Genomic DNA, 12788 nt, shown 5'->3' with positions numbered 1-12788 from the left:
ACCCTCACTTCTTTTGGTTCTGGTGCTCGGTGTCAGATCTAGTTCCTAAATAGTCCAGTTCTGTGGGCGCTGTTCGTCTGAAACCGCTTCTCAAAGGCAACAAGTCTGCACCCAGGAAGTGTATGATACAAGAATATGAATATATTTAAGCCTCTGTCCCATCCATCACTTATCCCTTTTGCCACAAACATTTCAGACGAAACCAAAGATCAGTCTCGCCCCGACTCGTGCTTATTGCTTAGACATTGCGCGTTCAGCTGGCGTGTCCACGATTCGACCCCCGATCTACATGGATTGAGATTGTTGACTGTATATTTCTTATTTTATTCATTAACATCGAATAAGCCGTTTGACATGTTTTAATTGGAAAAGCACACCTCAAGTTAAAATACGGATGGATGTCTTTCAACTGCTTCTTTATTTTTATGAATAAGACATTTAGGTATCACGTTTTGTACATGACAATAATATTTACTGCACAACTGTGTGGGAGGATCGGTTACTTCCGCACTGCAGATGTTCAGAAATGTTTCATCTGCTTCTTGTATCGACGGAGTGTCTATTCAATTAGACGTTAGAAATAATCTGAGCTTTCATTATACTTGATTTAAAATTTAAACCTGACTGTTATCACACCAGGATTTCATGATTACTCCTTGAATGTTTTGTTGGACGGTAATTATTAGAGTTTGTCACTGTAGTTTGCTTTCTTAATGCCTTCTACACGGCAGAAGAGAACCGAGATACCGTGATAACGGCCGCAACTATTGGGCCTAAATCTAAACTGAGCGATAGATCCGAACTCCGCAATGGACAGCCGAATGTTTAATCTGACGCTAGGAAGTTCCTTTATCTATAAATCGCAAACATTGGATTTCACATTCATTTTAAAAGTGCGTCTGGCTTTAATGCTGCAATAATTATATTCCTGATTCTAGCATGATTTATTTTTGCTACCTGGTTCTGCTTGCTCACAACGGTGGCGTGATTCCTTACTTGGTTGCATAGAATAGGAAGCCAGCATAAACTTGACGGCCCGAACGGTCTCCTCGGTACTGCAAAATCTATACTTCTATGGTGAATTAACATTGTGTTTCTGTCGTCGCAGCATCCCCTTATACTATCACCCAATTAATTACTAGGGACGAACAGGTAGCAGAGGTTACATTAAAGAGGGAAATCACTTTGCATCAATATCCTCTTAAAAAGAAACACCAGATTGGATTTGTACAAAATGTGTTAGAAGCGTGTCAAGTGTTGTGGTATCGATTTACACTCATTAACCATGAATATCTCCTTGTCCCTGGTACAATCCGAAAAGCTAAGAAATTTGTCCCGAAGATAAGGGGATCTCTTTATAAACTCTCAACCATTTTCAGATGTTGGCTTGTTCCAATTTAGTTTTGCTTAGAACCACCAGAATCAGAGTTAGACTAAAGAACTTTAGCTTCATTAGGCTTTCCCCACACTCATTCCCTTTACAGTTGGGATCAACCTTACAGGTGGTCTTTGTATCCTTTCCAAAGGACATGTACGTTTTAATGTGAGCTGAACAAAACTGTACACATAACTCCAAAGGTGGTGCCATCAGTGCTTTATAACCACTGTATCCACATAATTCCACTCTTCTGGCTATGGATGTTAACATTCTACATGATTAATGACATTGGTTCATTATTGAGAGTGGTCACTTTATTGTTACTCGTAGGCTCGTTTAAATTCTCACTGTAATAATTTTACTTTCATGCATACTTATATTGCCCACTTTTCATCCAATTGGCATAGTTTACCATTCTCCATTTTGGTTCTCAAATTAGCAATTGATTTAAGTTTTTCTGTAAATCACTGACTAGATCCTACGTTGCTACAGCCTTTACTATTTCACTGTAGCTTGCTAATTTATTGAATTCACAATTAGTTTCTGCATCTAGAGTATTAATGAAGAATCAGCAAGGGCCAAAGAACTGACCCAATTGACACTCCAACCAGCACCAGTACAGTCTGAGACAACAGTCACACATAATATACAATATTTCACCTCATGCCCTTTTCTACCTTAGAATCCTTCTGTTTCATTTTAATACAAGTTTTTGAACTGGACCTGGTCAAAGGTTTTCTGGAAATTCAAGTAAACGTAAGAACAAAAACAGGAGCAGGAGTAGGCTTCTGGGGTCCCTCAATGTTGTTCCATATTCAATAAGATCATGGCTGAATTTCTGCATCAACTCCACTTTCCCTCCTTCCTCCCATGCTCTTTGATTCCCTTAGTGCCAAAAACCTATCCAACTCTATCTTAAATAAATGATTGACTAAACTACAACAGCCATCTGAGGAAGAGAATGATAAAGATTTACAATTGAGTGAACAATTCCTTATCTCAGTCCTAAATGGCTGGCTCATTTATCCTGATTCTATGCCCTAATTCTAGATTCTCTATCCATGAGAAGCAGCCCCAGAGCATTACCTTCTCAAGCCCTCTAAGAATTTTATGTTTAGTTTAGATTGCCTCTTATTCTTCTAAACACCAGGGACTATAAGGTCATCCTACTCAATCTCTTAATCACGTGGTAGTACAGAACTTGAGTATTGCTGAAAAAAGAGACATGCTGTCGAAGCTTTTTGCCTTGCACTCATCAGGACAGATGCAGAGATGCCAAATTTCAAGCAAACAGTAATTTATTCTGTATGACAAAAGGGGTGCTGATTGGTTGGCAAGTCAGCTTTGATTGGTTGAGACAATTCCATGGTGAATGCACCAGGGAGCTACTGTCAAGTGTGCTAAGAATTGCACTACAACCAATTTAAGTTTATCAATCGAACTCACAATGTACCTCACTTACCCTTGCTGGAAGCTACACATATTCATATGCAGGGTTGTGTCCTTTGCAGGCAAAATGGAACATGTCCAGACATTGCACCTTTTTGAATAAACAAAAGCATGGGGGACAATAGCTCTCTGGTGTATTCGCCATGGTAATGTCTCAAGCAACCAGAGCCGATACCAATGAATCAGTACCCCCTTTCTCATGCAGTATAAATTGTTGTTCCCTTTGAAATTTGGCATTCTTGTTTCTGTCCTGATGAGTGCAAGGTGAAAATCTTCAACAGCATGTCTCTTTTCTTAGCAATGCTCAACCTCTCCTCAGAAGAAGGCAAATGATATTTTAAACCTCAGTGCAAGGAAGGGTTGCAATTTACTTTAAAGAAAGAACTTTCACTTATCTAGTGACTTTCAAAGCCTCAGTCTCCTAAAAATGTTTTAAAGCCAATTAAATACTTTTGCAATGTGGTGATTGTTATAGTTTAGGAAAAACAGCAACTCATCTGTTCAGAGTAAGATTCTGCAAACAGCAATGTGGTTATCAGATAATCTGTTTTAGGTTTTGTTAATGGGGTGGTATGCAATGGGCAGAACACATTGCTATATGTGAAAGCTCACTGTGGGCATATTGGCTGACTGGTTTCATGCATTACAACAAGGATTATTCTTCAGAAAGGTAATTTGTTGGCTGTGAAGCATTTTCAGATGGCCTGAATTTGCTAACTGCAAGTTCTTTCTAGAACTCCAATGCTCTTCTTCAAATAGTGCCATGGGTTCTTTTGTATCTAATTGGGAGAGCAGACTGGAGGCAAGGCTTCAGTTTAATATTCCATTTCAAAAACAGCTCCTTGGATTGTGCAGCACACCCTCAGTATTGCATCAACCATGGCGTGGGACTTGGACTCACAATGTTCTAACTTAGAGGCAAGAGTGCTACCACTGAACCAAGACTGACAGCTATTTGTAATACTCTCAACACAATGGAAAAGAGTTGACTTACAGCTTGTTAAACTTGATGAATAGATGGTGACTTATTTTTCTAATTTGTCATTCTGGCACAGGTAACATATGCTTGTCATTCTATAATTAGCTACGCTTCTGGACTAATCCTTTGAAGGATTGCTATTATTCCATCCTTTACTGATCTTAGGCTAACAGAGCTGTGATTGCCTAGGTTACATATGTCCTGATTTTAAGTGTAAGTACTACAGAATTTCCTCCAGTCCTGTAGAAATTCTCCTGTTCCTAATGATTCATACATGAAGGTAGTGAGTGCCCCATACATTTCTCCAATTTCTCTTCTTCAAATTCAGGTATACACTATGCTATCTGGCCAAAGGGATTTGTTATTCTTAACTCTCCTTAATCTTTGTGCAGCAAACAATTCAGAGAATAAATGAACAGATTAAAGTACGCCTGATTCACTTTATTTTGCCACCTCCAATGCCTTGTTCTTATGTGTTTTCCTCACAGCTGTGCAACATGAAAGGGGACCGAGGACATCAACAATAAGGAAGCAGGTAGCCTTGTATTTCCGGGGGCACAAGGAAGTAAATGGTGGTGTTACCCCTTATCCAGCAACTGCTCTACCCGGACCAGCTTTCTTCACTGCTGTTACCCAGTTAGAAACCCACAACATCGATCTCACTACTGGGTCTGATCGTCAGGCATTGGTGGGCCTACCACAGCCAACTCCAAAGGTAATTGATCACTTCCACCTTCAAACATCAGTTGCTTTCAGATCACAACAAAGAAAGTCAATAAACAAGCAAGTCCATTGATGCAGTTAGTCATTACTACACCCATGACTCAACATGAACAGATTCTTGAGACAAGAAGTATTGGTGTGCTCATACAGAATAGTTCTTTAGCTACTTAGCCAAAAGTTGTGCCAATCAAAAATGGAACCCAGTTTTATCTTAAATATTAATAGTTGCACTACTTAATTATTTGTTCCACCTACTCATAACTAAAGCTTGTGTTCTGATCTGATTTTCTTTGCAGTGAGCAGTTGATGTAATTAGCAAATACCCATGTACATATACACATAGACACATAATACCTACACACATGCACATAGACACATAGACACATACACAATACCCACACACATGTCAACATGGCTCAATGGGTAGCACTCATATCTGAATCAAAAGTTTGCATGTTAGAAGACCCACTCCAGAGGACTTGAGCACAAAGCTTAGGCTGATACTCCAATGCAATATTGAGTGGAGGCCACACCGTGGGCGGTGCTGTTGTTCAGGTGTGATGTTAAATTGAGGCTCTATTTGCTTTATGATTCTATTTGCCCTTTCAGAAAGACGTAAAAGACCCCAAGGTACTATTTTGGAGCAGAGCATGGACGTCATTCCCGCTCTCCTGGTCAATATTTATCCCTCAAGTAGCATCACCAAAACAGATTTTCTGGTCATTATCACACAGCTAATTGTGGGACCTTGCTGTACGCAAATTGGCTGCCGCGTTTCACATTTGACAGCAGTGACTACATTTTAAAAAGCATTTCATTGACTGTAAAGGCCTTTGTGAGCTCTTGAGGTCGTGAAAGGCGCGGTACAAATGCAAGCCTTTTCTTTTTCCACACACATACATATAGAAGCCATTTGACAGAATCATATTTGTTTGTAGACATATCGTGTAATATAAGGACGATGGCAATAGTTTATACCAGCAAATGTCTATTGTTGTTTGCTATAGCTCGAGGGTGAACCCACGCTAACCCCATGTGAAAAGATTATCATTTGACTAATCCGTCATCGGAATATGGAAGCGCGGCAGTTTTCTTTTTCCTTTGTGGCGTTGTGCTGCAAACCAGCTCCCATTGATTCGAGCACAATATATCTGACTACAGTAAAATGCTGATTGACTTCAGTGCAACACGATCCCTTAACTGCAAACGATCCCAGTTAGGGGGGCCAAAAACTATCAGGCGCCTCTAGCTTCAACAATCTAGGAAGCATAATGATGTCATAACTCGGTTCTCAGGCTCAAACCGCATTTGTACAGTTTAAAAAGAACACTTTCGTGTAAATATATAATTGTCATCTTTCTAAAAGGAGATCAGCTTGGGTTCTACAATCACAGGCGTGTTGTTTGCTTGCAAAGTACTTGTATCAATTTACTTCAAGTAGTTTTCAGTACAGCTGTTGCACGTTGCCTTACGGTAAATACTAATTCCGCTCTTCTTGGCGGTATCACAGCATCTTTACAGTGCAGAAGGGGGCTATTCGGCCCGTCGACTCCGCACTGGCTCTCTGAAAGAGCATTCCAACTAATCCCACTCCTCTGCCGTAACCTTGCACATTGTGTCAATGTGTGGGGGAAAAGACCACATGAGCTCGAACCGTAAGGGGAGTTGATGCCCTGTTTCAGTTCTGAGAATGCAACCCCCCTCCCCCCACCAGCACACTATCACCAACTCCACAAACGGGAATCTGCTTTCAAAGCTCCCAGAGCGCTCTGTAGGCGAGTGGCTTCCTGCAGTTTCAGGAAGGTGAATCCGAGAGCGAACCCATTGACAAGTAATCCAGCCGGGTCCATCTATCATTTCACTAAAGATGGGTTTGCAGTGTGTGTGGTTTGGATAGGGTTCGGTTAACTGCTGCTGCACTAGTTTTTAGAATGATCTATTTCATACATCGTAAATTGTTAGTTGACAAAAGCATATAAGACATAGAGCATATGTGAACGTGGTCTCTTGCGGTAACGCAAAACAGGCGACAGTGTTTGGCATCCGCCCTGAGTTCCTTTTGATCGAAGTTAATAGGCTGCCCGCTTCTTGCCTCCCGTTTCACCCTCGACATTGGTATCAAGTTGCCCTCTTGACAATCTTACTGTACTACGACCTGCATTTGAGGCTTATGACAAATGTGTGGTTCATAATACAGTAAAGAACCAAACAATACAGAAAGTACATAGGAAATTTTAAAAGGGCGATAAGAGCGACAAAGAGAGAGTATGAGAGTAGAAGTTAACATACAAGAGAATCCAATAGTTTTTTTAAAAACACATAATAGTAAAACAGTCATTAGAGGGAGGGTGAAATTAATTAGGATACAAAAGAGTAGATCTTCTTGTGGAGACAGAGGGCATAGTTGGGGTACCAAACAAAGACATTGCATCTTTGTGCCATTGAATCATAGAATGATACAGCTCAGAAGAAGGCCATTCATCCATAATATCTGCCCTAGCTCCTTGGTAGAGCTATTCAGTTAGTCCCACTCCTTTGTTGTTTTGCTATAGCCCTGTAAAATTATATTCTTCAAGAACATATCTAATTCCATTCTGAAAGTTACTCATGAATTTACTACTTCCACCTCTCAAAATGTGCTTTCCAGAAGACAAAGCACTGCATGAACATTTTCCCCTCGTATTGCCTCTGATTCCTCCCCCTGCCCCCCCAGCCCCCGCCCCCCACCACAACCGCTGTATGCCTGTGTCTAGTCATCAACACTTCTGCAATTGGAAATAGAATAGCAAGGAAAAACTATGTTGAGTACCCCATTATATCTGCACTTAACCTTCTCTGTTCAAAAGAGAACAACCTCAGCTTCTCCAGTTTCTCAAGTGAAATGAAATCCCTCATCCTCCAGTCCTCTGGCACCTCCTCCATCTCTAACGAGGATTGGAAGCTTGTGGCCAGAGCCCTTTCAATTTCCAACTTTACTTCCCTCAGTAACCTAGGATGCATCCCCCTGGACTATGTAATGTTTCTATTTTGAGGATTGCCAATTTGTTTAAGTTTCTCCTCAAAATGTCACAATCCTCATAGAGAGGATTTGAAAAGAGATGAATTTCCCAAATGATCAATGGAAATAATTGAAGGATAAAATTTCATATATTATCATGTTTACCATTACAAACAAACTACAATCAACAGATATCAAACATTGCTTAATGGGCTATGAATACATCAACTAAAGAAAACTAACTAATGCAATTGAGATGTCTTACAATTCATTTTGCTGTCCACTGTCCATTATGCAGATATCTACCATTGCAAGGTCAGGTCTAAGTTGTCAAGTGATCCAGCAGTTTCACATCTCCCTGCCACACCAAGTCAAATCTTCCAGGGTCCTTCAAAAATGGTTCAATTCAATTCAGTCTGAGCAATGCTTCAATTCAGTCTAGAACAAACTTCCAACAGCAAGTGGTGACTCCTTGTTCTTTAAATTTGCAGCCATCCCATTTACTCTGTCCTTTTTTGAGTAGAGAAGCAGCTCTCACCAGTATCCTGCTTGGTTGCTAACACAAAAACAGTCTTTTTCTGCTCTTCACAGCAAGAGCTGCATTGCTTCTCTTTCTGTATCTCTGTGTCTATCTCCAAAATGCAATAGCCCTTTTGCTGTGCTGATGTGTAAAAACTGTCACTTTTGAAACAGTTGCCAGACAATTGAGACTTTTAAAACATTTGTAAGAATCTATTTAAATCCTATCTAATATTGCTACTATCTCCTCCTTTACTGTGTGTTTGGCAGTATCCTCTTCTTTCATTAAGATCTTGATCAATGTATTTCTAACTCAATAAGCAGTGCTAAATCTTGCTTTGGGAAATAAAGTGAGGCAGGTAGAGCATTATTCAGTCAGGAAAGTATTCAGGGAGCAGTGATCACATTTCATCAGGTTTAGAATAGATATGGATAAGGACACTAAGCTGAAAAATAGTTAACTGGAGGAGGACAAAATCAGTAAGTTGAAAGGAGATCTGGCCCAGGTGGACTGGAATCATAAACTGCTAGACAAATCAGTAACTGAACAATGGGAGGTTTTCAAAGAAAGGATGTTTAGGTACAGAGTTGACACATTCTTATGAGAGGGCAAGGAAAGGCACTCAAAACTAAAGTTCCCTCTATGATTAAAGATATGGTTAAAATTAGATAGAAAAAGCTTGGCATGGCAATTATTTTTAGTCGTTTAGTAGTACAGAATTTGAGTATTGCTATAAAAAAGCGATATGCATTCTAAACTTTTCATCTTGCACTCATCAGGATAGCTCTCCAGAAATTACCAAACTGTAACAGGGAAGCAACAAGTTATATTGTGTGAGAGGAGAGTGCCTCCATCAATCAGAGCCAACCAATCAGCTGTCATACAGTATAGTTTGGTAATTTCTTGTGAGCTATCCTGATGAGTGCAAGATGAAAAACTTAGATAGTATGTCTCTTTTTTATAATCTTTATAATACAGTAAAGAAGCAACTTAATATTCAAAATGCAGAGGAAATCTAAAAGGGGGCCAAAGAGAGAGTGTGAGAATAGATTACCTGCTAACAAAAATAGGAAGTCAATAGCCTTTCTTAAAGAAATATTAAATAGTAGGGAAAGTTTGACTCTGATTAGGGACCAAAATGGAAATCATCTTGTGGAAACAAAAGGCATGGCTGAGGTACTAACTGGATACTTTGCATCCATCTTCACTAGAGAAGACAAAGCTGCCAAAGTAGCAGTAAAGGAGGAGGCAGTAGTGATACTGATTAGGGTAAAATAGATAAAGGAGGTACAAACATGTAGGCAGTGTTCAAAGTAGAAAAGTCAATGGTCCAGAGGGAATGCTGCCTAGATCACTAAGGGAAGTAACAGTGGAAATTGTGGAGGCCCTAGCCAGAATCTTCCAATCCTCCTTAGATATGGAGGATTAGGGGGTGTCTGAAGACTGAAGATGGCAAATGATACACTCCTACTCAAAAAAGAGAGAGGGGTAAACCTGACAATTACAGGCCAGTCAGTTTAATATAAGGAATACTTAAAAAATCTGGGATACAATTAATCAGGATTTGCAAAAAGAATGGCCTTATAAATGTAAGTCAGCACGGACTTGTTAAAGACTCATGGTTGTTGACTAACTTGATTGAGTTCATTGGTTTAATGAAAGGGGTAATGTGGTTGATTTTGTATATATGGATTTTTAAAAGGCATTTGATAAAATACCATATAATAGACTTCTAGCAAAGTTAAAGGCCATAAGATTAAAGGAAGAGTGCATTATGAATACATGGGAATTTAGCTAAAGGCTCACGAGCAGGAAGCATGGTGGTGCAGTGGGTAGCAATCCCCACCTCTGGACTAGAAGTTCCTGGTTCAATTCCCACTCCAGGGCTTTATGGCCAAAGAAGGTGTGTTCATAATGTGGTCAAAAAGGTTGAGTATCAACCTGCAAATCCTTCCAACATGTGGCAGCTGGTAAGAGCAGGACAGATTCCTGGTCAGCCCTGTGCTGGAAAGTAAATTGGAGCCTCTACAGTCATTTTCCATAGCTCTGACATAAAAGTGCATGTTGCCACAGCACCACTGAGGGGATCATTAGGCTAGACAGCTTTTTTGTTGTTGTTTCATGGTATGTGGGTGTCACTGGCTAGGCCAGCATTCATTGCTCAGATTTAGAGGGCATTTAAGAATCAACCACATTGCTGTGGGGTCTGGAGTCACATGTAGGCCAGACCAGGTAAGGTCAGCAGATTTCCTTCCTAAAAGGACATTAGTTAACCAGATAGGTTTTTATTACAATTGATAATGGTTTCATGGTCATCATTAGACTTTTAATTCCGGATTCTTATTAAATTCAAATTTCAACATCTGCCATGGTGGGATTCAAACTCAGGTTCCCCAGAACATTACCCTGAATCTCTGGAATAGCATTCCAGTGACAATACCACTATGGCACCACAAATAGCATTGGGTTTGATCCCCCATTCAGGCTGAGGTAGATTCAGGACCTTCCTTCTTGGTCTACCTGTGGAAGAGTTTGCAGTGCAATGGGTCAGACCTGCCTTTGGGCAGAGAACTAAATAAGAAGATAGAAAGCAGAAAGTAGTGGTGCACAGTTGCATTTCAGACTGGAGAGTATAATGTGGTGTTACCAGGAATCAGTATTATCTTTTTGATAGATACTCATAACCTGAAATTGTCTATACAGGGCAAAATTTCAAAGTTTGCAGATGATATGAAATTGGGAGTAAGGTAGCAAACATAATAGTAAATGTAGTAAACAATAAGAAGGATAGTAACAGACTTAAGGAGAACAGAGATTGGTAAAATAGGATGAAATTTAATACAGACAAGTGTGAAGTGATACATTTTAGTAGGAAGAATGAAGAGAGGCAATATGAACTAAATGGTACAATATTAAAGGGAATGTAGGAACTGAGGGGCCTGGGGTGCATGTAGGCAAATCTTTGAAAGTGGTAGGACAAGTTGAGAAGGCTGCTAAAAAAGGAATATGGGATCCTTGGCTACATTAACAGAGGCATATCCATTGGACCCCTACCAAATAACACAGATGATGAACATGTTCATCTTCACCCCAAAGGACCTACAATAAGAATAAAAGCATGCTGTACAAAAGAAGAAATCTTTATGCTGAACATCTATAAAATACTGATTGGGCCTCAACTTGTGTTTTGTGTTCAATTCTGGACACCATGCTTTTGGCACCTAAGAGATTGACCAGAATGGTACCAGGGATATGTGTGCAGAAACTGGAGAAGCTGAGGTTGTTCTCCTGAAAGCAAAACAGAGGAGATTTGGTAGAGGTGTTTGAAATTAGGAATGGTTTTGATTGAGTAAAGAAGGAGGAACAGCTACAAGTGGCAGAAGTGCCAGTAAACAGAGGGCACAGATTTAAGATGAGGGAACCTTTTTCACACTGTGAGATGTTGGATCTGGAATGTCTTGTGTTAGAGGGTAGTGAAAGCAGATAGTAACATTTTTAAAAATGGTTAAAAACTTGAAGGAAAAAAATCTCAGAGGTCTGGAGAAGGACAAGGGGAATGGGATTAAAAGATTGCTCTATCAAAGAGTTGGCACAAGCATGATGGATCAAACTGCCTCCTTCTGTACTGTATCATTCTGGGATCCTATGATTTATAGAACACTCTTTAACATAGGTAAATGTCCTAAAGTACTTTGACTAAAGTCTCACCAAGCCGAAGGGAAGATATTAGCACAAGTGACCAAAGGTTTGGACAAAGAAATAAGTTTTTATTGAGGTTCTGAAATGCAGAGAGAGAGGTTGCATGTTTTACGATTGGAATTCCAGTGTTTGAGGTCCAGAGAGCCAAAGGCAAGACTGCCAATGATGGGGGGAAAGAGGTGGGGACACACAAGAGCGCAGAATCAGAGGAACAGAGAGGGTTGCAAGGGTGAAAGAGATTATGCAGGAGGAAATTCAACAGGAGGATGAAAATCTTAAAAATTGAGGTGCTATAGATGAGGAGCCATTGTAGATGGCCGAGCACAAGGATGATGGGTTAATGAAACTGCTGCGAGTTAGAATACGGGCAACTTTAGTATAATATTCAATAAGAAATATTTTTAAAACTTCAGTAAGCAAATGGATAACAAGTTATATTGCCAATGGATCAAGTTATATTGGTACAATCCTTTCAATGAGGACATTGCATCACAAATATGCTGCACTGCTCTGCCAACTCTGCCGTAAACAGCATGTGTCACTGTCACTTTTTCTGCAGTACCCTCACGAGGTCAACGGCACACCTATGTACCTGTATGAAGTGGCAACTGAATCAGTCTGTGAATCTGCCGCGAGACTGCTCTTCATGAGTATCAAATGGGCCAAGAGTGTGCCTGCATTTTCCACGCTTCCATTCCAGGATCAGGTTAGTGGAATCAATTATCACAACCGACCCCAGCCAGCACCACAAATCCCCTAAGATAAAGGCAAAATACTGTGGATGCTGGAAATCTGAAACAAAAACAAAAAATGCTGGAAAAACTCAGCAATTCCCCAAAAGCCACAAACAGGACTGTCCCGGTAGACCAACTGTGTCAGCCTGTTCCTGCTCCATGAAACTCATTTCTTCCTATCTTGACTCCGTTCTCTCTCTCCTTTTCCAGTCTCTTCTCACCTACATCGGCAATTCCTCTGATACCCTATATCATATCAACAATTTCCAGTTCCCTGGCCCTAACCACCTCCTCTTCACCATAGACGT

At 40.2% G+C, this 12788-nt stretch overlaps 1 protein-coding gene across 1 annotated transcript in view; it reads left to right on the top strand.

The window, feature by feature from the left end:
* nr2e1 (nuclear receptor subfamily 2, group E, member 1) overlaps positions 1-12788 on the top strand; it is a 210851-nt gene that overhangs the window by 7879 nt on the left and 190184 nt on the right. Inside the window, exons 4-5 of the mRNA XM_041188520.1 lie at positions 4295-4521; positions 12306-12452. Coding sequence (XP_041044454.1) covers positions 4295-4521; positions 12306-12452 — 374 coding nt within the window. The remainder of the gene's footprint in view (positions 1-4294; positions 4522-12305; positions 12453-12788) is intronic.

The sequence above is a fragment of the Carcharodon carcharias genome, chromosome 5 (assembly GCF_017639515.1).
Source record: "Carcharodon carcharias isolate sCarCar2 chromosome 5, sCarCar2.pri, whole genome shotgun sequence".
Taxonomy (NCBI): Eukaryota; Metazoa; Chordata; class Chondrichthyes; order Lamniformes; family Lamnidae; genus Carcharodon; species Carcharodon carcharias.
This window is presented reverse-complemented; position numbering and strand designations above follow the sequence as displayed.